This window comes from Hemiscyllium ocellatum, chromosome 1 (assembly GCF_020745735.1).
Source record: "Hemiscyllium ocellatum isolate sHemOce1 chromosome 1, sHemOce1.pat.X.cur, whole genome shotgun sequence".
Classification (NCBI taxonomy): domain Eukaryota; kingdom Metazoa; phylum Chordata; class Chondrichthyes; order Orectolobiformes; family Hemiscylliidae; genus Hemiscyllium; species Hemiscyllium ocellatum.
Window position 1 is genome coordinate 10,126,250 of NC_083401.1, and position 27,174 is coordinate 10,153,423.

A 27,174-nucleotide genomic window follows, 5' to 3' on the forward strand; every position below is an offset into this window, starting at 1 on the left:
CCAAATTTTTATTGAATTCAAAATTTCACCATCTGCCATTGTAGGATTTGAACCGAGGTCTTGGAATTTGGATTAGGGTCTATAACATTTAAACCAGGTTACTGTTCATGTGAAAACCTTTCAGTCATAATCACCATTTCCAAATTACAGGCAATCACTCTGCAAATGTCATCCTATGGAGCAGTGCACCCTCTCAGCTGCATGATAACATCACACTCCAAGGATTCATGCACAGTGATCACTGTGCCAACGCATTCATTTCCAGTTTTTCAAAATGTCGTCAAGTGAAGTACAAGGCATTTAAGACAAACAAAATGTTACCAGGACTGCATGATGAATACTGTAGTGGGATGAAGTTAGAGCAGATCAGTTGGAGTAATTGGCCTGTGTTTTTGCTGCAAAATTGGATGTAATACACAATACAAGGACCTCACCACACTAAAGGAGAGACAATTTAACCCAGTTGCCCAAAAACTGGAACTTTATTTTCTCCAGACATTTCTGTTCACAACTAAAAGTGATGAAAACAATAAATAGAGCTAAACACTGCTGTTCCCAGGGTCTGACTCTACAGTAATAACATGAAGAAGCTGCTTGCAGTGAGTACGTGAGTCCAGCGACCATACGGTGTTAGGCCATAGTGCCAGCTGGACTCTGCAGCTTCTTGGTTGTTATTGATATCAGGTCAGAACAAGCAGAAACCACTTGCCAGGTTGCCTCAGTGAGCATGTGGCCTGCCTCTGCCCCGGCCCTTTGGCAGGGCTGATGAGTCCACAGTGGAGCGTGGATTTTTGATGGTCTCATCAACAGACAGGATCAAGCAGGCTGCCTCTGAGGCAGCGGTGAGAGCATTGATGCGCACCACAGCAGGCTCCCAAACACAGGACTCAAAATTATCAGCAATATCTTCATTGTTCACATCAACTCCGTACCACATTCCACCCTGTAAACAGAGGAGAGGTTATCAGGTAACACTCATGAAACCATCACCCCGTTCTCAGACTTCTGTTTCACCCAGGCCAGTGAGTGCACTGTGCATCAAAATTCATTACATGACCTGTTCACCCCAGCCCAATATAGAGAACCAATTCCAACCAGATACCCACCCTCCTCTCCCCAATATTAACACTCAAAGCCTCACACAACCCACCAGAGTTCTGCTCCCCAATAACTTTCTTTCAGCCCAGGGAGAGCTCCACCCACATAAACTGATGAAGCTCAATAATCATTCTGGTGTCTATATAGCAGGGTGGCACTGTTTCTGATCATTATCCAGCAACCCCTAGGGAGGGGAAGAGGAAACCCTGGGATTGGTAAGACCTGATCAAGCAGGAATGCTAAGAGAGAGAGTGAGAGAGAGAGTGTGAGAGAGAGTGAGAGAGAGAGTGAGAGAGAGAGTGAGAGAGTGAGAGAGAGAGTGAGAGAGAGAGTGAGAGAGTGAGAGAGAGAGAGAGTGAGAGAGAGAGAGAGTGAGAGAGAGAGTGAGAGAGAGAGTGAAAGAGCGAGAGAGCGAGAGAGAGAGCGAGAGAGCGAGAGAGCGAGAGAGCGAGAGAGCGAGAGAGCGAGAGAGCGAGCGAGAGAGCGAGAGAGAGAGCGAGAGAGATACAGATACAGAGAAAGATTTTGTTTTAGGCTAGACTGTCAGACCTTTCTACAGAGTTGAGGGAGTGCCCAGACAGCCTGCCCTTACCTGAGCATGTTTGGCACGCAGCTTGTTGAGGATGTTTGTGGCATCAAAACCAGCATTGTCACACAGCTGTCGGGGAATCACCTCAAGGGCCTTGGCATATGCCCCAATCAGCAGCTGCTGTTTGCCAGGGATGGTTCTCGAATAATCTCGTAGGTGCCTGGAGATTTCCATCTCAATAGCACCTCCCCCGGCAACAACAGAGTCATTCTGCAGATACACAAATATAAATGATCAGGCATTTGAATATCTTGCACTTGCAATTTGCAAGTCACAGCAACATAATGATAAACAAGACAGGCCAATAAAATACATTAAAAGATGGGCCCAGACCCCATCGTCGTCATATTAATCAAAAAACAAACATACTGCTGTTTAAGGTTGCTACTGTGTCACAAGGAACATGAGATGAAGACCAGACAGCCCCTACAGCCCATTCTGCCATGAAATACAGTAATAGCTGATGTTCTAGGTCAACTAAAGTGACAAAATTTATTTGAAAAATAGGGGCAATTATCACAATTTTACAACTATTAAAGGAAATATAGTAGCAGTGACCTTGGACTTAGTGTGCACATATTGTTGAAGGTGATATTTTGATACATGGATGCAAGTGGTTAAAAAGGCATACAAGATCCTGGGATTTATAAGGAAAGATTGAAATACAATAGCGAGCAAGTTATGACAAACCTCACAGTCAACTAAAATAGTGTCACTAATTTGGGGCACAATGCTTTCAAAAGAATACAAAGGCCTGAGAGAAGGCACAGAAAAGGTTTACAAGGAAGACCGCAGGAATGAGCTACCTCAGTCAATCAGGCAGATTAAAGAAGTGTTATTCTCTTTAGAATAACGTTGAGAAGCTGTTAAAAGTGATCAAGATCATGAGGGATCTAGACAGAACAGGTAGAAACAGTGCCAGTACTGGGAGCATTAATGACTAGAGGACACTAACTTCAGGTGAATGGCAAAAATTAAAACTATGAGGAAAAAATGCTATACAGCAAGTGGTTAGGGTGGAATTTATTGACTGCGAATATGGTGGGAACAGATACAAGTGAGGGTAACAAAAGGGGTTTGGAAAAGAGCCTGAAGTGATAATATTCGCAGGGGTTAAAACTGGCTGAGTTTGCAGAGAGGCAGTCAACATTCAAGGTCTGGTCTCCCTCCTAGCAGAAGGATGTTATGAAACTTGGAAGGGTTCAGAAAATATTTACAAGGACATTGCCAGGAATAGAGGATTAGAGCTACATGCGGAATAGATTGGGGCTGTTTTCCCTGGTGCATCGGAGGTGATGTTATAGAGGTTTATAAAATCAGGAGGGCATGGAGAGGGTAAATAGACACGGTCTTTTTCCTGAAGTGGGGGGAGTCCACAACTAGAGGAGAGAGGTTTAGGGTGAGGGGGGAAAAATTTAAAAGGGACCTAAGGGGCAACTTTTTCCATGCAGAACGTGATGTACGTAAGGAATAAGCTGCCAGATGACGTACATTTAAAAGGCATCTGCATAGGAAAGGTTTAGAGGGAAATGGGCCAACTGCTGACAAACAAGACTAGGTCAGGTTAGGATATCTGGTCGGCATGGATGAGTTGGACCGAAGGGTCCGTTTCTGTGCTATATATCTCTATGACTCTAAATGGTTTGTGTGTGTGTGTGTGTGTGTGTGTGTGTGTGTGTGTGTGTGTGTGTGTGTGTGTGTGTGTGTGTCTGTGTCTGTATGTGCGCGCGCGCCCGGGAGAGTGAGCAAGAGAGCAAGCGAGAATGCGAAATCGAGAGTGCACAAGCAAGAGCAAAAACGAGTGTGCTGGAGCAAGAGCGAAATTGAGAGAGAGAGAAAGAGCAAGCGAGAGAGAGAGAGCAAGAGAAAGAGAGAGCGAAAATGAGAGCGCGCGAGAGAGCAGACTGAGAGTGCGAGCGCGAGAGAGGAGCAGGATAGTTCCAAAAAGCTGGCACTGACACGATAGGGTGAATCACTTTCAATTATGCTGCAGCATCCTATGACTGCATTTCAGCACGTGGAAGAAGGGAGTATTCACAGAGAACTTTTAGCTTGGGGACCTGAGCTGAATGCAGAATTTAAGAGGACATGCCAATCTTTACTGTACTCTCAATTCAGAATGTTTCCACATTGGCACATGCCAAATATGAAATTAAACAAAAGGGAGCTTTACTCTCAGCAGTTTTGTGGGAACCTACCGTACTCTCATTTAGACCCCTCACAGCTAAATGTGTACTGGCGCAGTGCACGCATGCTATGTAGGCACAAGAAATTGTCCCAAATTCAGTCACAGTGCCACTGATCACATCATGGATGCTAGAGCTGGACTACAGAAATCAACCATTAACATGTTAACCTGCCTACTGTACATTTTACTGCTTCACCAACCCTGTATGAAATCTCTGGGGCTCTTGAAGCACTCAGGGCTCAGTGGTTTGCCTCCAAAACCCCCACACCGCTCTTTAACTTTCTTACCTTGATGGCTCGTCTAACAATCATTATTGCATCATGAAGGGAACGCTCAGTCTCTTCCATAAACTGCTCTGAACCCCCTCTAAGAATGATCGTACAGGTCTTGGCCTTGGGACACCCAGTGAAGAAGTTATATCTGGACAGTGGGTGGAAAGAATAGGTACAATTCAATGGAAGATTCAAAAACACATTTTAGCATATTCCACCTGAAGTCATACAAGTCAGAAATACTCAGACTGGAGAAGAAAAAAATATCAAATTGTAGGATGGCATTGTTTCTGACCCACGTTGACCCCTGTAAATGCAGGAAGGATGTTCTTAATGCCTCAGTCGCTCAGTATCGGGGATCACAGCTTAAGGGCCTTCTGGGATTAAGAGGTGAAATCCTTCACACAGAGTGGTAAGCCTGTGGGACTTTCTGCCACAGAAAGTAGCTGAAGTCAAAACACTGAATGCTTTCAAGATGGAGACAGATATAACTCTTAGGTCTGAAAGGATTTGAGGAGAAAGGGCAAACAGGGTTTTATTTTTAGGTATGGGCCTCACTGGCTACATTTATTGTCCATCATCAATTGCCCAGAGGGCAATGAAGAGTTAACCACATTACTGTAAAATCTAGAAAAACTTGGTGATGTTCTAATATATATATAAAAGATCGCTCAATGGGTTTAACTTCACTAAGAACAGATTCCAGGCTATACGCAACCCAGCAGTTGTACCTTTCACTTCCAACCTGGGCTTCCTCAAAGAGTGTGCACTGACCCAACACGTCACCTGTCAACGCATTAACACTGGTCTGAATGGAACCACCGCAAGCCTAGAAGACAAGAAAAGCAAATGTATAGAAGTATATACAAAGAACAAATCTGCACCTGTTCTATTAACTAATATCGTGCAACAAGTCTCAACCTGCAAATCTCCTGGGTTCTGAATGCTCGAAATGTACACTGATGTCCAATGTAGACTAAGTTGGTTTTCTGGTCTATACTTAACTGGCAACAGTCAATAGCTTGAGCAACAAGTGTTTCTGGCTGACAGTAGCCATCCTGGATTACTTTATTATTTCCTGTTAAACAACAATATAGGCTAGGTTTGGCTCTGATCCACCCAACGGTCAATTAGCCAACTGATCTTGATGTCTAGTTCACATGTTAACAGGGGAGATGCTCTGAACAGCTGCTGATATCTATGAAAGCAGCAAGGGTCAGCCATTGGCTTCTCAATGAGAAACACGAAGAGGAAAATTTACTTAGAATACTTGAATATCTTCTGCCTTATATAACACAGTTTTGTACCCAATCTGTACTTATAATTGATGTTTTGGAGAAACAAAATTATATCATAGTATATCAATTTAATTATCACCTACATGTATTTATTAAAAAGCTAACAATGAGCATCATTTCTGGTGACAGATTGCTCCTATTATACTTGAAAAAAGCTGAAAAAAAGACACCTTGCTGAAGCTTTTAAAAAAAGGAAAGCCTTAGCAAAATGTACCTACGGTAGTACCTATGGAAAGCTAGGACAAACGCGGAATACAGGGTTAACGGTAGGGTTCTTAGTAAGGTGGAGGAGCAAAGGATCTTGAGGTCTATGTTCATAGCTCTTTGAAAGTTGCCACTCAGGTGGATAGAGCTTGTAAGAAGGCCTATGGTGTATTAGCGTTCATTAGCAGAGGGAGTGAATTCAAGAGTTGTGAGGTGATGTTGCAGCTGTGTAGGACCTTGGTAAGGCCACATTTGGAGTACTTTGTGCAGTTCTGGTCACCTCACTTTAGGAAAGATGTGGAAGCTTTGGAGAGGGTGCAGAGGAGATTTACCAGGATGTTGCCTGGAATGGAGAATAAGTCGTACGAGGATACGTTGAGAGTGCTAGGCCTTTTCTCATTAGAACGGCGAAGGATGAGGGGTGACGTGATAGAGGTTTATAAGATGATCAGGGGAATAGATAGAGTAGATAGTCAGAGATTTTTTTCCCTGGGTACAACAAAGTGTTACAAGGGGACATAAATTTAAGGTGAAGGGTGGAAGGTATAGGGGGGATGTCAGGGGTAGGTTCTTTACCCAGAGAGTGGTGGAGGCATGGAATGCGCTGCCTGTGGGAGTGGCAGAGTCAGAATCATTGGTGACCTTTAAGCGGCAATTGGATCGGTACATGAATAGGTGCTTAAGCTAGGACAAATGTTTGGCACAACATCATGGGCCAAAGGGCCTGTTCTGTGCTGTATTGTTCTATGTTCTATTTTCTTAACAATACTAAAGTTCTCTACTACCAAATGACTATTATGTTAATCACGTTAGATTTCTTACTGATTTGTCAGCGAGATTGATCATTAGTGAAAATAACATTTCACAGCAAGGGAAATATAGCCAGTTAGTTCTTGCAACACAGCTCTATTTATTCATTAAACAATGAAAATTCACTGACCATCATAGTTCGCTTAAGATCCTCCTCTGGGACCCTGCCAGCACAGAACATGTCTCTGTCTGCAAAATACTGGGTTGCCACATCTCCAATTGGAAGCTTAGACAGCACAACTTTGGCCCCAGACAGATGAATTTTCTCAAGTTTATCATAAAGGATATTCCACTCTGCATCAACAATTGCCTGATAGTCCTAGAAACAAAAAGAGATCAATGTATTTAATGGTAAGAGTATATCAACAGTGGAGCCAGTCAGTGTAATACAGTGTCCTGGGGAAATGGGTTAACACAAGTACCATTATTGTTAAATCCAAATCCTGCAAGATCACTGTGCTTTGCTCAATCCCTGACCCATCATGGAGAAAAAATTCTCAGTAAATACAGTTTGACCATTTCAAATCTAAGCTCAGCCTCTTGGAACTATTATTTTGTTCTAACTTTGCTGCACTCTGATGTGAATGGATGTGAAGTTGCTGGTGTGTGGACTGGCATGGACAAAGTCCGAAACCACACAACACCACGCCATATTCTATCAGGTTTACTTGAAATCAGAAAGGTTCAGAATGTAGCCCCTTTGTGGCAACGGTGGGAGTACGCTCTGAAAACTTGCGATTTCAAATAAACTTGGTGTCATGTGACATCTGACTATGTAAATGGAGTATGAGAAGAGCTTCTAACGAATAAAAAAAGAAATTGTGAAGGAGAGAGAGAGTGGGGTTGGTGAAAGGAATATTCTTTTCCTCCATACACTGCATCAAGCAGTCCCTATAGGGAGGTATGGCACTCTTCTATTCCTCAGCAGCCATCATGTGCTTTCTGAAAAATTGCCAACTGATGGCAAATAAGGAGTTGTTTTGTATTGTGAACCTGTGTCCAGTGGAATCTGAACTACAACTACAACAGCCCAAAATCATTCCAAATGACTTCCAGAGTTAGCAGAAGAAACATTATTTCACTCCATCAGCCCGGACTCTATGAATCCAGCTTCCCAGTGTGAAAGCCAAGAGGCAAACTCGCTGAGGATACCAGTGCCTTGTAATATGAAGTTGTGTACTGTATCTTTAAACGAGGGTGAAACCTGTTTTGGCAGAGAGAGTTTGCAGGCACCTGTCATGTGACTGGCTGCAAGTCAGAGTGCACTGGAAAATTGATAAAATGTAACATTTGGCTACTGTGTTCACAACAGTTCAAATTTAACCAGCTTAAATTATGCCCCAGGATACCGAAACCTAATCAAATCTGAATTTTACTGTTTTGACAATATTGAACCAATGAGACAATCCGATGTTTGGGGATTAAAAAAAAGCAGACATTTTGAAAGCCAGTGAGAGTAAACTGCCATCTGGAGAGAGACTGCTTTTCAAAACACTCTCTATCAAAAGGTACCTTTTTCATATGAAACATCTTTGCAGCAAGAGACCAAAGACGACCCATTGAGATCTACAGGTAGAGGAAGGCAGATGCCGATGACAGCCACTATCAGGTTTTGAAAATTAAGTTGATGCAATTTTAATAGGGGCTTTTACTGGATCAGTACAGGGGAACCTCGATTATCCGAATGAGATGGGTGGGCACTATTTCATTCGGATAACTATTATTCAATTAATTGATTCAATGCCTTTCCTCTCGGGCCCAGGAGTTTTCTATTAAGTTGCTCCCTGTTTAGGAGACGAGGCAGCAGCACACCGCGCACAAGGCCCTGCCCCCAAACCCCATCCATCTCATGCCCGCCCCCAATTTCATCCAACACCACCCCTGCCTGCCCCCAAAAATCCACCCAACACCGCCCCCGCCTGCCCCCAAAACCCCACCAAACACTGCCTCCACCTGCCCGGCCCGCAAACCCGTCCAACACCACCGCCCACCCACCCGCCACCCAACACTGTCATCCACCCGCCCACCCCCAACCCCGTCCAGTACCGCCCCCTGACTGCCCTCACCCACCGTGTGGCCCCCGCCTGCCCTGCTCCCCCAGGGGCCCCTGCCGCCCCGATGACCTCAACCCTCTTGGGGGCAGCCAGACTGGACACCAACAGAGAGACTGCTCCTACCTTTCTGGGGTAAGTCTCCAAATTGCACACACACACAGACAGCCACAAACACAACTTTTTAACTGCAACTTTTTGACAAGTTCCACCTCTGCCCTGTACTGGACAATGTTAGAGAGATTATCTGGGGAAAGGGGGTTTAGGGTTCACCCCATGTAGAACACCAGGGATAGTGTGGGGAGAGGGAGAGAGGGCTGGAGGTCAGTCATTTGGAGACAGTGCCTGGGCTCTCATCTATGTCCAGGACTGTTCTCAGCAGAGATTGTTTTTAACCAGTGTAAACAAATGACGCGATCAGGGTTGAAACATCTCTTTTATGTAATGTTTCTAACCGGACCTTGAGATCTCCTTCGGATAATCCAATATTCCGATAATTGATATTCGGATAATCGAGGTTCCTCTGAATATTGTTATACAGTTGAAGATAAATAACAGATCTTTAAGAGAAAGGAGGCTTAGAGTTATAAATAGTTGTTGTTTAATGCTCAGTTTTAGAGTTAAAGAATAAATTGATATTTTTACTTTAAATAATCAAAACTGGGAGTCTTCTGTCACTCATAGTTTAACAGATTATGAGGTGAGGTGAGTTTTTCTGTGTGTGTTTGGTTTAATTAGCAGAGAGGTTTACCGCCATGTCGTAACACTTGCAACTTCTAGACCTTTAGACAGAGGCTGAGTGGATGAATAGAGATAAAACCTGATAACAACAGAGCAGAATCAAGCTGTTAATCCTATACATTTCACACCATGCATACTAGTTATCAGAGAAATAACACGCGAGTTGTGCAGTGCATGGAGTTTTAAAAAGCTGCTGAGAGACCAGCAACTTTAAACTGTGATAATTTTTGAAAAGCTGGTGAGCAGTGAGCAAATAGATCTTAGTTATTGGGATGGTCTTGAACTGTACTACCTTGCATCAAAGAATCTGAGAATTGGTCATGTCTGACAATAGTCACAATGAGGAAAGAACGGGACATTGTCAATATACTAAGCAGCCTGCTAGACTGGCACACCTACCACCAACACAGTGACAGCAGTGTGCACCCTCTACAAGCTGCAATTTTACCTTCCAAACCTAGAAGGACATGGGTAGCAAATACACAGGAACACCTTCACTACATGCAAGTTCTTCTCCTGGCCATACCGTATCCTGACTTGGAACTTTATCTTTGTTTCTTTACTGTCACTGTATTAAAATCCTGGAACACCCTCCCTATTAGCACTATGGGTGAACCTAACCTCAAAGGCTGCAGTGATTCAAGGCAGCAGTTCACCACCACATGACAATTAGGGGTGTACAATAAACGCTGGCTTTACCAGGAAGGTCTACATGCTATGAACAAATTTTAAAACTTACTCAAGCATTTATACTTTTGGATCACTCAAACTAATACATTGTTTAATTATATGGGAACCAGTGGCTGAATGCTACTCAAGGACATGAGCTATTCTAGAATTCCAATTTCCAATGACCAATGTCAACCTTTTCTCAAACTGACAAATGTTCTCCTTATTGAGGTGTGGTATCAGAGGTACTAACATCTCTAAATTGCTGCCATAGATTATTAATTCTTCACCACAGTCAGTATAGTCAGTTAGTTACTAAGCAGAATTCACTGAATATTAAACATGAGGAACAAACCTAGCTAAGATTCCTTGGCAAGTCTAACATTAGAATTAAAACTGATGCTACTACATGAACATGAACCATGCTGTCCTTGAGAGTACTAACCTCAACACTGTTCACCCGAATCTCGGCATTATCCTTCTCAGCTTTGAGCTCCAGCTCCACATTCAGAAGTGCAATTTTAGGTTTCTCGTACTTCTTGGGTTGCATTTCAAATCCAGCATAAGAGAATGTTTTCTTAAAGGCGACGCCAGCTATTAGTTGAGATTCCTATGATCAACACCAAACAAACACAAGAAGAGACATGTAAAATTCACTGAGACCTGGTGTATTTAAAAAATTAACTTTCAGATATAATTTTTGAGGAACATTTGCAAACAACAGAGGTGAGATATAGCTGATGTATTCTTTTGTACCATTTGTACACAGGCTGATAGATTCCAATGTCACTGTGCATCACCACGTCACACTCAGTAAGACTGTCACACATCTGAATGTCAACTATCCAAACGTATAAGTGGAGAAAAACTTTATTAGTATTCAACAAAAAGGTTAAAATATAGAATGTAGAATCCCTAAGTTACTATGGCTCAAGCGTATGTTATCCGTGGCCACATGCAAAGGATCCTGATGATCTCTGATACTGTTTCGCATCAACTCCCTTTCATTATACAGTATATAAATATATATAACTACACACACAATTGTGCAAAAGGGCAAAGTCTCTGTGCATTCTTAAATAGAGAACAGACAGGGTCTCTAGTGGTGCATGGGTCAGTGAACAGAGACCAAACAGGGTCTTTGAGAGTGAGGATTTTGGTGAAGAGAGCATGGACAGTATCATGGCAGTGTGAGAGGCTGATGAAGAGAAAACTATCAAGGCCTCTGGCAGTGGGTGAGTTAGTGACTAGAGAACTGACAGGGTCTCTGGCAGGGTGAGAGCTGGTGAAGAGAAAACAAGGCAATGCATGCATGTTGAAGAGATAAAGACTTGGGTTTGAGAGTATTTGGGGAGAGAACTGATGAAGGTCATGCAGCTGATATTGTTTATATGGACTTTCAAAAGAGACTAGCAGTTAATATAAAACAGAATCCAAAAACCTTCTTCAGATATGTAAACAGTATTAGGGCAGTAAAAGCAGAATTAGATCATTTAGGGCCCAAAAAGGTGAATGAATAACATATTAAGAGAATACTTTGAATCTGCCTTGAACAAAGATGCTGGATCAAGCTTGGAGCTGATCTCCAAGGAGTCCGTCCAATCTGCCCCTGCCACATACCTACACCCCACACCTCTCTTCTCTGCACTTGGTGGGCAAAGATCATCCATCTGGATTTGGCCTACAGAAAGAAAATGAAGGGCAGTCTCCTCATATTGGAGAGGGGCTACAGCCTCACTGCCTTATTTGATGCATATTTTGATAAACAAACAGGTATATGCTGCTGCAAGAAGATTTGAGTTCAGAAATTGGGATGTCTAATTGCAGTTACAGAGCTGTGTTTGAGCGCCAGTGGAAAGGCAGGGGTGAAGCACTGGGTGAACTGCTTCTTCAGAGAGGCAACAGAGATACAACAAGCCAATAGCCTCCTACTAAACTGCGACCATTTTATGATTCTGTTGACATTTGGTAAACTACCAAAGACTTATAACTCATGCAACTGGCGGGACAGTGCCAACAATTAGGGTTGAACGTAAAACATACACTGGCATTCTATGGGACTGGTATTAGGATTGTTATTTTGAGTTATACAACAATGGGTTCACAATGCTGCCGACACAGTTAAAAATGCAGTAAACAAAAACAACTGATGACTTCAGGGAAACTTGTACTGGTGAAATGGACAGGATGAATGAAACCTAATGCAGAGATATGCAAGTGATACAATGCACACGTGTTAGCCACAATTTTATATCAGGTGAAGCAACAAAGAAAGCTTATGGATGGATGGCTGCGTAAAAATTCTGATTTTTCTTCAAAACAGATAAAGAATTTAACGCATACAAAACAACGTATACTCAATTGAACAGGTTCGAAGTCAATAAATACCAACCTCTAGACCTCCTCCCTGAACTTTCTTAATCCCAATCATTTTCAGTGGGAGAAGGTCATCCAGCATCATGACTGCATCTACCACCATCTTGGAGAAGAAACCTTTCTGAAGGGCGATCAGTTTGGAGCTGAGGGCAGTAGCAGCACATTTCTCAAAAAGCTCTCTCTGAAGCCTGTCAGAGTGGGATGAAATAAAGTAAACTTTAAAGCAAAGAACCAACATTAAAATCACTAAGGCAAGTTTATTCTCAATCCACATCCATGTTTATAATGGAATTATGGCGATGCCCACTTGATTCCCAGCACAGCCCTGCTACACTGGTGCATATGTGCTGCACTACAATGAAACGTCCCACCACGATGGATTGTAGCTGCACTGTGTAATTTCCAGTATGCAATATAGCAAAACTGCAGGGCTTCTTCAACAGTACCTCCCAAATCCATGACCTTTACCAGTGAAGTGGAAAAGAACAGAGCTTCATGGGGACATAATCAACTCCAAGTTGAATACCATCCCAACTTGTAACAGAAATACGCAATCAGTAACAATCAGCAATTGCTACCAAACAACAATGTGGAAGCACTTTTACCAGTGCAACTACTCAATGGAAGTGTTCTGGCACTTGTGCTTGGAAGATGCCGTGGAATGAAGAGAGGTGACTGAGGCGTGGACCGGAGTATCACCAAGGGAACAGATTCTGAAAGGGACAGGAAGAAGAATGTGTTTGGTGGTAGCAGCATTTTGGAAGGTTGAAGGGGAGGCGATTGCCTAGCGATATTGTCATTGATCTGTTAATCCAGGGTCCGAGGTAATGTTCTAGGGATCTGGATTCAAATCCTGCTGGGGCAGATGATAGAATCTGGAATTAAGGGTCGAATGAAGACTGTAATTCCACTGCCAATTGTTGGGAAAAACCTAGCGGGTTCACTTGTGTCAGTTAGGAAAGGAAACTGCCATCCTTATCTGGTGTGGCCGACATATGATTCTGACATCAATGTGGTTGACTCTTAACTGCCCTCTGGGCAATTAGGGATGGATAATAAATGCTGGCCCAGCCAGCCAGCGATGCTCTCACCCTATGAATGAATAAAGAGGAAATGGGAGAAATAAGATAAGAACAACCCTAACATGGCATTAGAGATAAATGAAGGGGTGGAAGCAGAAGTACACAAAACGGGGTGGGCAGGTTTGAGAGTCCTATCAACACAATGACAAGGCATCGTTTGAAAGGTTTCAGAGAAGTCATAATAAGCCTGAAATGTTAACTGTTTCTCTCTTCACAGATGCTGCCACACTTGCAGAGTTTCAGTTTTTATTTCAGATCTCCAACATCCGTAGTAGTTCGCTTTAATATAACAAATTGTCATTCAAGGTACAAAAAGAAAGAAATATCAGAAGCATCAGCATCAAAGGTGCCACGGGACAATGGAAGGGACCACTACTCAAAACAGGATGAGACAATGCTTAATCCAGATAGCTACACAGAACAGTGGATTTATAGTAAATGTAACACTTACTCTTTGCTGTCTTTCTTCACGGTTACAGCAATGGCTTTGATCTTTTCCAAGGCCTATTCCCAAAAAGAAAAATCAGAATCAACTGCAAAATAAGACATGGAAACACTGAAAATAGGAGTTGACCATTCAGCCCATCAACCTTTCAACTTGATCATGGTCAATGCCACACTGTAGATCTCCCTATACCCTTTGACATATTTAGCTTCTAGAAATCTATTTCTTTAAAATGCTGAATGGTTTTGCCTCAACAGCTTCCTGTGGTAGATAATTTCAAAGGTTCATCACCTTCCGAGTGAAGAAATTTCTTATCTCAGTCCAACCTGACCTATCTTTCCTGAGATGGTGACTCCTTGTTCTGGGCATCCCTGGCAAAGGGAACCGTCCCTACAACCAGCTGATCCAGCCTATCAGAATTTTATATTTCAAGAGATCCCCTTTCATTCTTTTAAATGCCAGTGAGTACAGGCCCAATTGATCCAACCTCTCCTCATACAACAAACCTGCCAGTCCAGGAATCAATCTCATGAACCTTTCCTGTGCTTCCTTTGTGATAGGTGTACTCTTTCTTCTGTAAGGAGACAAAACTACACTCAACGCTCTAACTGTGATCTCACCAAGGTCCTGCAAGGAAACTTCCTTGCTCCTGTACTCAATACCCACTTGCAATAAAGGCAACCACACCATTTGTCTTTCCAACAAGAACTGACATGTTGATTTCAATGACAAGTGTACAAAGACATCCAGGTCCTCTTATCCATCAACATTTCCAATCCATCACCATTTAAATTATATTCTGCCATTGCTTTTCCTCCTAAATTAGACAACTTTACACTTATACACCTTAAATCTGCCATGAATTTTCTCATTCATTCATTCAACTTATCTGATTCACCATGAGGTCTTTGAGTCGTCCATACCATTCTCACTGCCACCTGGGTATGCATTGGCAGCAAAATTGGAAATTTTACACGATTCCCTCATATGAGTCAATACATATCATGAATAGCTGGTGTCCAAGCTCTGATCTCTATAATATCCCACTTGTCACCAACTTCCACTTCGAAAATGACCCATTTACTCCTACGGATTCCTGTCTGTTAACCAATTCTCAATCTGTGCCAGTATATTACCAATCCTATATATTTTGATCTTCCACAATAGTCTCTTTTGTGGGACTTTATTAAAATCTTTCTGAAAATCCAAGTATGCCATATTCACTAGTTCTCTCTCATCTATCCTACTAGTTACAAACTCAAATCGACTCCAGCAGATTTGTCAAATGCAATTTCCATTTCCAAAATCCAAGTTAACTTTGCAAAATTTTCTAAGCATTGTGTTAGCACACCTTTTATAAATGATTCCAGCATTTTCCCTACTATGCATGTTTGTCAGATAAGTGCGTAATACTGGCTTTTCTGCCTCCCTCCTTTTTTTAAACAGTGGAGTTATAGTCACCATCCTCAAATCTGCCAGGAATGTTGCCAAATCTATGTAATTTTGAATGATAACAACCAATGTATCCATCATTTCCATGGCCATCTCCTCTGGTAGCTGCCTGACCTGCTGCGCTTTTCCAGCAACACATATTTCAGCTCTGATCTCCAGCATCTGCAGTCCTCACTTTCTCCACCTCCTCTAGTATCCTGCTCTGTAGATGTCTTGAGGGTTCCTCAGTCTCTACAGCATTGTGCATTCATCCTGTGTTCATTAGCAGAGCCAATTTGTGTTTAATGAGTGCTGATGACATATGGGAAATCAAAGGAAATAGGTATAAACGTGAATCAAACAAAAATCAGTGAATCCTCTCCTCTATCAACAGCAATTTGTGGAGATCACAAAAAAGGCATTATACAAATGAAAGTTAAAGTAGTAAATCATTCCAAGCCACTTCACAGAAATGTAATCAGCTAAGAATTTAATCAGAGATATTGGGAAAGTTGGTGCATAGTCCAGTCAAAATTGAACTTTCAAGGGATGTCTTAATGGGTGCAGGGTGAAAATCCAGAGTTTTGCACCCAAGCAGGTCAGGTAAGGCCAGCAATAATACAGCAAAGGAAATGGGATGGGACGGGACAGGAAGAGATAAGAAATGCATAAAAGAGTTAAAGAATCGTAGAGTTGCTAAAATGTTGTCAGATGCAGAGACAAGAGGAGGTGTGGCCTAGAAGTGATTAAAAAGCTTTTACATTTGATATTACCAAATTGGGAGCTAGTGACTAGACTTTTATGAAATACAAATTTCACCCCATGCCATGCTAGGATTTGAACCAATCTCCCCAAACTATTAACCTGGGGTTCTGCTTTACTAGTACAGTGATTTTACTACTATGCCGCTCCCCTGCACATAACTCCAAACCCATAACAAGACTGGTTCAAACTGAATCTAACCCAGACAAACATTTTTGCTTACTGTTTAATGTACATTGATATTTTGTGTCAAAATGCATGTCATGGGAAAGGTTAAAGAGAGACAAGGTGTCAATAAACTGAAATGCCTATCAAGGATTACTTTCTAGGAAACACTATTAATGCACAAACAATCCTCAGGCTGTGAAAGACAGGAGATCTGCGCAGTTCCAAAATTTGTCTTCACATGGACATTAAAATCCCCTGTTAAGATCCTTAAGGGCATGTAATAAATGGCAACACAGCCAACAAAAATGCAACTGTCTCATTACCAACTCTGTAGCTCTACGGAAGGATCGGATGATAATCTGGGGGTGAAGCCCCTCTTCCACATAGGGTTTGATCTGTCTCAGAAATTCTGCAGCTAGTAGAGTAACAGAAGTGGTCCCATCGCCCACCTAGATAGATAAAAAAAATCAAATTAATGTTTTACACGTTTTAAATTTCATCCTTATAGCCATTAATAATTTCAGCTCATTTAGAAAGAGCTGAAGGCTGCCTTGTTGCTGCTGCTCCATTGTAAGATGTAATTCCCTAGTGTCATTCTGATCTGCACTCCCAGTGTGACGTTCCGACCAAGAGTGTGAAAGGACAATGCAGTCTGCTTTCTCAGGGAGCAAAATGACAGTGCGACCCAGTGCCCCAGAGTGTGACCCACAGCCACAGTGTGACAGGAGTGTATGTGACCCGCTGTCCCACAGTGTGACAGGAGTGTAGGTGACCCTCTGTCCCACAGTGTGACAGGAGTGTAGGTGACCCTCTGTCCCAGTGTGACAAGAGCGTAGGTGACCCTCTGCCCCACAGTGTGACAGGAGCGTAGGTGACCCTCTGTCCCACAGTGTGACAGGAGCGTAGGTGACCCTGTGTCCCACAGTGTGACAGGAGTGTAGGTGACCCTGTGTCCCACAGTGTGACAGGAGTATATGTGATCCTCTGTCCCACAGTGTGACAGAAGTGTAGGTGGCCCTGTGTCCCACAGTGTGACAGGAGTATATGTGATCCTCTGTCCCACAGTGTGACAGAAGTGTAGGTGGCCCTGTGTCCCACAGTGTGACAGGAGTATATGTGATCCTCTGTCCCACAGTGTGACAGAAGTGTAGGTGACCCTCTGTCCCAGAGAATAAGCCATTACTACAGAGTGAAAGGATTCCTAGATTGTGAAATGAATGATTCACTGTTTGCTTTGAGTTATCTATTCCAGATTGTCAGAGGACTCTGTCTGAGCCTGTCTAGTAGTTGTTTTTTTAAAGAGAGGAAACTAACAATCACTCATTCAACTTACCTCAGCATCTTGTGATTTTGCAATGTCCACAAGGGTTTTTGCAGCTGGGTGAACAACATCAAGAAGCTTCAAGATAGTGGCTCCATCATTTGAAACAGTAGCTTTCCCTAAAAAAAACACACCACCCATTTAATGTGTGAAATTCTTCTGACTGCCTAGTATGTGCCATCCAGTTGCACATGTAAGCCTTGGTCTATGCCTGATTAAATGGGATGTATTGGAGACATCAGCATCCTGCTCTACAATGGAGGGACTGAACCAGTTTACATTCCTTATTGAATCTGATGACTGCTACAAAATCTATGTATAGAATTCATTTGGGAATGGCACTTTATCCAGTAGTGGTAACTCGTATGGCCAAACAATGTGCAAAACTGGGCTAGATGGGCACAGTCAGTACTCTGTTTGCCGCAAAAAAAAATGCTATTTGATATAATTTTGGGATCTAAGTCTTTGAAATGTAAAGCCTATGTCTCTGGTATTACATTGGCACTGTAATTCATATACCATATTTTTCAATTAGGAGATAGGAAGAACATATTTTTGGCTCATTAGCAACATCCATTTTACTATTAGCATAAACAGCTCCATCTATTACTCAAACTTTTGACATACCTTAACCTTCTAGAAGAGTCATAGGTAGACTGGACACTTTTCCAAGCCAAAAGTAATAGTTTTAGGCCTGATCATGAGTTTGCACAATGTATAGTGAGAGTGGTCTGTTAGTGGAAGACATTAATTTACGGAATTGCTTTGATACACCCTGCGGTGTGTGCTATATCAGCATCATGCATGCAGTGTGATCAAATAATTCGGGCCCTATTTACAAGCTTGCTGACAAGTCAATCAACTGTAGAAATCCCAACATGCCTACTGAATAGTGATGGAAGGTTTAAGACAGTTAGCAGTAGAAACTTCTGCCCAATTTCTTAACAAATTAAAATATAAATAATAAGTTAAATGACTCTATGACAGCAATTAGGAGAAACTTCTCAACATCCTTAAGATTTCTTATGTTTCAACACTTAAGGACTCAATTAAAAACAGGAATTGATTGTTTAACCCCTCATGTCTATTCCTCCATTCCATGAACTCAGAACTGATGTTCTAACTCTGTACATAGTTGGGAAGATAGAAACATTGGGACAAGGTGTTCATTATTCCAACCTCTGTCATCCACAATGAGCTTGTCCATCCCACGTGGTCCAAGTGTGGTACGAACGGCCTCAGCAATAACCTGGCAGGCATTAATGTTGCTGATCAGCTGTGGAGTCCCTTGGGAAGTGTCTGTTCCCTCCTTGAGGAGGATAACTGGTGCGGACTGGAAAAGACAACCAAATCTCGATTGGTTCCATTAATATTTGCACAACATAGACTTAATGAGTCACTTTGTGAAGTTTAAAGTTCAGAGTACAAAAGTCACTCAGTTTGAAAAGAGCAGAAACCAATAGCATAAACTAAGAACTGGTATTAGAATCACAGAATTTTCTTAGAAAGAAGCAGACAAAAGTACTTTGGCTGACTTTTGCAAAGTGCTATCCATTCTTTCCCATTCTTCTGTTAAGCCCATTGAAATTTTAATTGAAACTTTTATCTACAACAGTTTTTAAAACTATTGCAGTTTTAAAACTACATTTGGGCTTCTGTTTGCCCAAATGTTTCATTCGGTCTTGATTGTGTTCAGTAATTTCTCAGTTCTGTTAATAATGCTGATTATGACTGCGAACAGGACTGAGTGGATTGTTTCATGTGGAGGTGGGATGGACATAATCGACCAAATGGTATCCTTCCATACTGCAAATGACCATATGACTATATTTTGCAGTTCATACATGCCTGCAAACTTTGAAAGGATATCTTGTAGATGATAAGAACTAGGAGCAGAAATAGTTCAATCAGCCCACTGAGTCTGTTCAATGTTTCCATGTTTGATATCATGGCTGACATGCTTCTCAACCCCATTCTCCTACTTTGTCCTGTAACCTCTGATCCCCCTTGCTACTCAAGGATAAAGGTAGGCTGGCACTCAGACTTTGTCTGGGATTTGAACTTGGGATGTCTTGCATAACAATGCAATACAAATCCCTAAGCAAGAACCATAGCCCTAAACCAACAAGAGTCTTCTATGTTTCAATGAGATTATTTCTGATTCTTCTAAACTCCAGTGAGGAGAGTCCCAACCTGTTCAGCCTTTGCTGAAAAGACAATCTCTCTGTACCAGACCTTCATGCTTCTCTGACCTGCCTCCAATGAAACAATATTTTTCCTTTAAAAAAGGGGCCAAAACGGTTCATGGTACAACAAAGCTGGTCTCACCAGCATCTTGTACAGCTGCTGTAAGACTTCCTGACACTCATACCCCAATCCCCTTGAAATAAGGGCCGACATTCCATTGACCTTCCTGATTTCCTTCCACACCGGTGCACTAAATAAAAACCAAAAGTTCTGACGAAGGGTCACTCGACCTGAAATGTTAATTGATTTCTCTCCACATATGCTTCTAGACCTGCTAAGCTTAGCCAGCAATTTCTAGTTTTGTACGTGTGCTGGGGGTGTTTCATGCACAAGTATCACCAAGCCCTTTTCTGCAGTTTTCCTTCACTTAGTACTTCACTCTTGTTCTCTCTTCCAAAGTGATTTTTTTTCCTCTTCCAGATGGCTGTACTATACTCAATACGAATGAAGAGAGTTCTAACATGTGGATTGGCAAATATCAAACAAAACATAATAGATTAATAACCAACAGTAAAGGAAGCACAAAAGTCTTTTCCAAATAATACAAAAGGTAGTGAAAGGGTGGAGATAATTACAGATAAAAGAGGAGATAGTCCTGTAAAGGCATTAAGTGCATCTGTCTCTGGGCAGTATTGACAATGGATAAAGATGTACAGATGGCACTTTAAAGGGGTAAGATTGATGTCAGTATGATACCAATCAAGCCACTTGCTTTGCCCTGGGGAGTGCCAAATTTGAGTGTTGTTGGAGCTGCAACCATCCAGGCAAGTGGGGAGTATCCCATCACGTTCCTGGCTCAGAACATAGAACAATACAGCACAGAACAGGTCCTTCGGCCCACCATGTTGTGCCAAACATTTGTCCTAGCTCAAGCACCTATCCATGTTCCTATCCAATTGCCGCTTAAAGGTCACCAATGATTCTGACTCTGCCACTCCCACAGGCAGCACATTCCATGCCCCCACCACTCTCTGGGTAAAGAACCTACCCCTGACATCCTCCCTATACCTTCCACCCTTCACCTTAAATTTATGCCCCCTTGTAACACTCTGTTGTACCCGGGGAAAAAGTCTCTGACTGTCTACTCTATCTATTCCCCTGATCATCTTATAAACCTCTATCAAGTCACCCCTCATCCTTCGCCGTTTCAATGAGAAAAGGCCTAGCACTCTCAATGTATTCTCTTACGACCTATTCTCCATTCCAGGCAGCATCCTGGTAAATTTCCTCTGCACCCTCTCCAAAGCTTCCACATCTTTCCTAAAGTGAGGCAAACAGAACTACACACAGTACTCCAAATGTGGCCTTACCAAGGTCCTACACAGTTGCAACATCACCTCACGACTCTTGAATTCAATCCCTCTGCAAATGAACGCTAATACACCATAGGCCGCCTTACAAACTCTATCCACCCGAGTGGCAACTTTCAAAGAGCTATGAACCCCAAGATCCCTCTGCTCCTCAACTTTACTAAGAACCCTACCGTTAACAGTGTATTCCGCATTCTTATTTGTCCTTTCAAAATGGACAACCTCACACTTGACAGGGTTGAACTCCATCTGCCACTCCTCAGCCCAGCTCTGCATCATATCTAAGTCCCTTTGCAGCTGACAACAGCCCTCCTCACTATCCACAACTCCAACAATCTTCGTATCATCTGCAAATTTCTTGACCCATCCTTTGACTCCCTCTTCCAAGTCATCAATAAAAATTTCAAAAAGCAGAGGACCCAGAACTGATCCCTGCGGAACTCCACTTGTAACTGGGCACCAGGCTGAATATTTACCATCTACCACCACTCTCTGACTTTGACCGGTCAGCCAGTTCTCTATCCAACTGGCCAAATTTCCCTCTATCCCATGCCTCCTGACTTTCCGCATAAGCCTACCATGGGGAACCTTATCAAATGCATTACTAAAGTCCATGTACACTACATCCACTGCTCTATCCTCATCCAGATGCTTGGTCACCTCCTCAAATAATTCAATAAGACTTGTAAGGCAAGATCTACCCCTCACAAATCCGTGCTGGCTGTTCCTAATCAAGCAGTGTCTTTCCAGATACTCATAAATCCTATCCCTCAGTACCCCTTCCATTACTTTGCCTACCACCGAAGTAAGACTAACTGGCCTGTAATTCCCGGGTTATCCCTATTCCCTTTTTTGAACAGGGGCACATTCGCCACTCTCCAGTCCCCTGGTACCACCCCCGTTGACAGTGAAGACAAAAAGATCATTGTCAACGGCTTTGCAATTTCCTCTCTTGCTTCCCACATAATCCTAGGATATATCCCGTCAGGCCCGGGGGACTTGTCTATCCTCAAGTTTTTCAAAATGCCCCACACACCTTCCTTCCTAACAAGTATCTCCTCTAGCTTACCAGTCCGTTTCACACTCTCCTCTTCAACAATACGGTCCCTCTCATTTGTAAATACTGAAGAAAAGTACTCATTCAAGACCTCTCCTATCTCTTCCGACTCAATACACAGTCTCCCATTACTGTCCTTGATCAGACCTACCCTCGTTCTCGTCATCTTCATGTTTCTCATATACGCATAAAAGGCCTTGGAGTTATCCTTGATCCTACCCGCCAAAGATTTTTCATGCCCTCTCTTAGCTCTCCTAATCCCTTTCTTCAGCTCCCTCCTGGCTATCCTGTATCCCTCCAACGCTCTGTCTGAACCTTGTTTCCTCAGCCTTATGTAAGCCTCCTTCTTCCTCTTTACTAGACATTCAACCTCCCTCGTCAACCAAGGTTCCTTCACATGACCATCTCTTTCCTGCCTGACAGGTACATACATATCAAGGACACATCGTATTTGTTCCTTGAAAAAGTTCCACATTTCAACGACATCCTTCCCTGACAGCCTATGCTCCCAACTTATGCTCCTCAAATCCTGTCTTGCAGCATCGTATTCACCCTTCCCCCCATTGTAAAACCTACCCTGTTGCACGCACCTATCTCTCTCCATAACCAAGGTGAAAGTCACAGAATTGTGGTCACCATCACCAAAATGCTCACCCACTAACAAGCCCATCACTTGTCCCCGTTCATTACCGAGTACCAAATCCAATATGGCCTCCCCTCTGGTCGGACAATCTACATACTGAGTTAGAAACACTTCCTGGACACACTGCACAAACACCACCCCGTCCAATCTACTTGATCTAAAGAGCTTCCAATCAATATCTGGGAAGTTGAAATCGCCCATGACTACTCCCATAACCAGGAACCTCCAACAACCATTCCTGTCCCTCTTCTATCCACGTTCCCATGATGGCCACAACATCGTAGTCCTAAGTACCAATCCATGCCTTAAGTTCACCCACCTTATTTCTGAACAGTATACAGTGGACAGGCTTTAGGGAGTCAGGAGATGAGTTACTTGCCTCTGACCTGGTCTTCCAGCACAAAATTTGCAAGTCTGATCCAGTTCAGTTTCTCATCAATGGCAACCCTTAGGGCGTTGATAGCAGGAGGTTTAGTGATGGTAATGCCAGTGAATACCACACACCTCATGTATAGAACCTTGTTTACACACTACATGGATTACAACATGCAGTGTTGGTATTGCACACCACGAAGGGTGGACTGAACTCAGAGTGGGTAACAGTGCCAAATAACAATGTTGAAATTAAATTGCAGTCAGCAGAATTGCAATGTTAACTCTACTTTCTCTTCAGTGGGGCTCAGTGGTGAGCACTGCTGCCTCATGGTGCCAGGGACACAGGTTCGATTCCACCCTTTGAAGTGTGGAATTTGCACATACTCCCCATTTTTGCATGGGCTTCCTCTGGGTGCTTCGCAATGTTCTATTGCCCATGGTGTCCAGGAAAGTATAGGCTAGGTGGATATGTCATGGGAAATGCAGGGTTATAGGGATAGGGTGGGGTGAGTCTGGGCGGGTTGCTTTCCAGACAGTCGATGTGGATCCGATGGGCTGAACGGCCTGCTTCTCTACTGTAGGGATTCTATTCTACATGCTTCCAGGGCTGTTGAGCTTCTTCAGCAATTTGTTTTGTTTGTTTCAGATCATTTAAGACATGTGTACATCTTGATGAGAGAAAGCTGGGCGGCATGTTGGCACAGTGATTAGCACTGCTGCCTCACAGCGCCTGAGACCCGGGTTCATATCCCGACTCAGGCGACTGACTGTGTGGAGTTTGCACGTTCTCCCCGTGGCTGCGTGGGTTTCCTCCGGGTGCTCCGGTTCCCTCCCACAGTCCAAAGATGTGCGGGTCAGGTGAATTGGCCATGCTAAATTGCCCATAGTGTTAGGTAAGGGGTAAATGTAGGGGTGGGGGTATGGGTGGGTTGCGCTTCGGCGGGTCGGTGTGGACTTGTTGGGCCGAGGGGCCTGTTTCCACACTGTAAGTAATCTAATATCTCTCTTTTCTACAATATGCAAGTTCTGTTCCCTGGCTTTAACAGACAGCACTGACAGCATTCGAGAGATAAATCTTGTTCAGGACACTGGGACAGCTTCTCATTTCTTGTAACACTGGCTGTGGGATCTTTAGCATCCAAATAAACAGCAGACATCATGATGTCCCATCCGCGAGGCAAAAGTGAGGACTGCAGATGCTGGAGATCAGAGTCTAGATTAGAGTGGTGCTGGAAAAGGCACAGCAGGTCAGGCAGCATCCGAGGAGCAGGAGAATCGACATTGGGGGCAAAAGCCCTTCCTGATGAAGGGTTTTTGCCCGAAACGTCAATGTGCCTGCTCCCCGGATGCCGCCTGACCTGCTGTGCCTTTTCCAGCACCTCTCTAGTCAAAGTCCCATCCTCCAGTCCCCCTCTGGGTGTATTCATCTGGATTACAGGGGAGCCATGGTGTGGTTTGACAATGTGCCCAGAGACTAAATAATCTAAATGGGTTGACAGAAGATACCTTCCTGGGAGTACCCACAAGGTACACTGACACCTGGAGGGATGACAGAGGTTGTACTGAGCAGATCACTGTTACACCCCCAGCCTCCAGTTAAAATGGGCAGAGTGTTGGGGTGGGCCCCACCAGCCAGCTCAAGGTGCCTGACCCCTTTAAGAGATACCGGGATTGCTCAGACTCGGGCTCCTTGTGCCCCACACGCCGTTTTAACGAGCCCGGGGACGGCCGTGTTATCGGTATCTCTCTCCCCCCCCCACCCCCACCCCAAAACACACAGAACATCCCTCCCGGCCACTGCCACCGCCGGGCCGAGGCCCAACTCCACCCAGCTCTCCCCTTCCTCTACCCCGGATGCGGGGTAAAACACCGCATCCCGCGTTAACATCGCCTTCCGCGCTCAGCTCCGACCATCCTCTAACTATCCGGCGCCCCCATTCACCGACAAAACCATCCCGAGCGGGCGGATGGCGCTGGATTACATGGCTAACCCCCCACAACCCTCACGCACCATCATCTTGAAGCTTCTCTGAGCGCCGCCGCCGCCAGAACCTTCCAGCAACCGACCACGCTCTGACGTCACACGCACGGCGCCGTCGCCATGGGAGTAATAGATACCTTGAGTGCCAGCAAGAAAGATGGAGTCCTGATACTGGCAAAAAGAGATCTGTGCACTGAGGGCAAATAGAAATCTAGACACTAAGAGAAGTAGGGATCTGTACTGGCAGGGAAAGGGAGATCTCTACCCTGGGGAAAGTAAGGATCTGTATACTGAGGGGGTGGGTAGTATTGGTCTGCACACTGGGGAAAAGAAGATCTCTACCCTATGGGGAAGTAAGAATCTGTACACTGAAGGGAAATAGAAATCTAGACACTAAGAGAAGTAGGGATCTGTACTGGCAGGGAAAGGGAGATCTCTACCCTGGGGAAAGTAAGGATCTGTATACTGAGGGGGTGGGTAGTATTGGTCTGCACACTGGGGAAAAGAAGATCTCTACCCTGGGGGAAATAAGGATCTGTACATGGAGGGGGATGGGGGATTATTGGCATGTACACTGGGGAAAGGAAGATCTCTACCCTATGGGGAAGTAAGAATCTGTACACTGAAGGGAAATAGAAATCTAGACACAAGAAGTAGGGATGTGTACAGTGGGAGAAAGAGAGATCTCTACCCTGGGGAAAGTAAGGATCTGTACACTGAGGGGAAATAGAAATCTAGACACTAGGACAAGTAGGGATCAGTACTGGGGGAAAGGGAGATCTACACTGGGGGAAATACAGATCTATACACTAAAGGGAAATATTGGTGTGTACACTCGGGAAAGGGCAGCACGGTTACTCAATGATTAGAACTGTCTCCTGTCAGCATCAGGGACCTGGGTTTGATTCCACCCTTGGGTGACTGTCTGTGTGGAGTTTGCATGCTCTCCCTGTGTCCATGTGAGTTTCCTCCAGGTTCTCCGGTTTCCTCCCACAGTCCAAAGATGTGCAGGTTAGGTGGATTGGCCATGCTAAATTGCTCATAGTGTGCAGGGATATGTAGGTGAGGTGGGTTAGAATCATGGAATCCCTACAGTGTGGAAACAGGCTCTTTGGCCCAACAGTTCTACACCGACCCTCCAAAGAGTAACCCACCCAGACCCATTCCCCTATTACTCTACATTTACCTCTGACTAATGCACCTAACCTGCACATCTCCGGACTGTGGGAGGAAACTGGAGCACCAGCGGAAACCCACGCAGACACGGGGAGAATGTGCAAACTCCACACTGACAGTTGTCCAAGGCTGGAATTGAACCCGGGTCCCTGTCACTGTGAGGCAGCAGTGCTGGTTGAGATAATCTTTGGAGGGTCAGTGCAGACTTAATGGGCTGAATGGCCTGCTTCCACACTGTAGGATTCTATGAAGCAGAGTTCTGTACACTTGGAGAAATAGGGATGTGTACACTGGGGGAAACAGGGATCTGCCCACTGTGGGACAACGGGATTTGTCCACTGGGGCAAGATTGGATCTGTCCTCTGGTAGAGAAAGGGATCTGTGCACTATTTTATAGGAGCAGAGGACAAGAGTAGGCCATTCAGCCCATCAAACTTACTCCACCATTTATTACTATCATAGTTGATCAAATATTTTAATACCTTTTACCCCATCCATCATATCCCCATAACTCTTTACACAGTTGATAAAAAAAATCAAACTTTGTAGATACAGAGATATAGATACAGAAACATACAGCACAGAACAGGCCCTTTGGCCCCACGATGTTGTGCCAAGGTTTAATCCTACTGTAAAATATAATGACTTAACCTATGCACCCCTCAACTCACTGCTATCCATGTGCATGTCCAGCAGTCACTTAAGTGTCCCCAGTTGGCACAACCACAGCTGGCAATGCATTCCATGCATTCGCAACTCTCTGCGTAAAGAACCTACCTCTGATATCTCCTCTATACCTTTCTCCTAATATCTTAAAACTATGACCCCTTGTACCAGTCAATCCTGCCCTGAGGAAAGGTCTCTGGCTATTGACTCTATC

The 27,174-nt window shown here is 43.8% G+C and overlaps 1 protein-coding gene across 1 annotated transcript; it reads right to left on the reverse strand.

The window, feature by feature from the left end:
- Positions 1 to 463: 463 nt before the first annotated feature.
- On the reverse strand, positions 464 to 25,227 carry cct7 (chaperonin containing TCP1, subunit 7 (eta)). The gene is made up of 12 exons (XM_060828075.1): positions 25,149 to 25,227; positions 18,685 to 18,838; positions 17,518 to 17,624; positions 16,508 to 16,633; positions 13,830 to 13,882; positions 12,313 to 12,484; positions 10,366 to 10,530; positions 6,590 to 6,778; positions 4,879 to 4,976; positions 4,163 to 4,295; positions 1,691 to 1,897; positions 464 to 943 (listed from the first exon to the last, which is right to left on the reverse strand). Exons 1-12 carry the CDS (start codon positions 25,152 to 25,154, stop codon positions 719 to 721), a joined length of 1,635 nt encoding a protein of 544 aa, XP_060684058.1. The 5' UTR covers positions 25,155 to 25,227; the 3' UTR covers positions 464 to 718.
- Positions 25,228 to 27,174: the final 1,947 nt, after the last annotated feature.

What these genes read in the sequence shown, in the direction of transcription:
- cct7 (XM_060828075.1), bottom strand. An exon ending in TCCGTAGAGCTACAGAGTTG is followed by an intron (nt 13,883 to 16,507) that starts GTAATGAGACAG and finishes TTTTGGGAATAG; the next exon opens with GCCTTGGAAAAGATCAAAGC. An exon ending in TTGTTAGACGAGCCATCAAG is followed by an intron (nt 1,898 to 4,162) that starts GTAAGAAAGTTA and finishes GTGTATCTGCAG; the next exon opens with AATGACTCTGTTGTTGCCGG.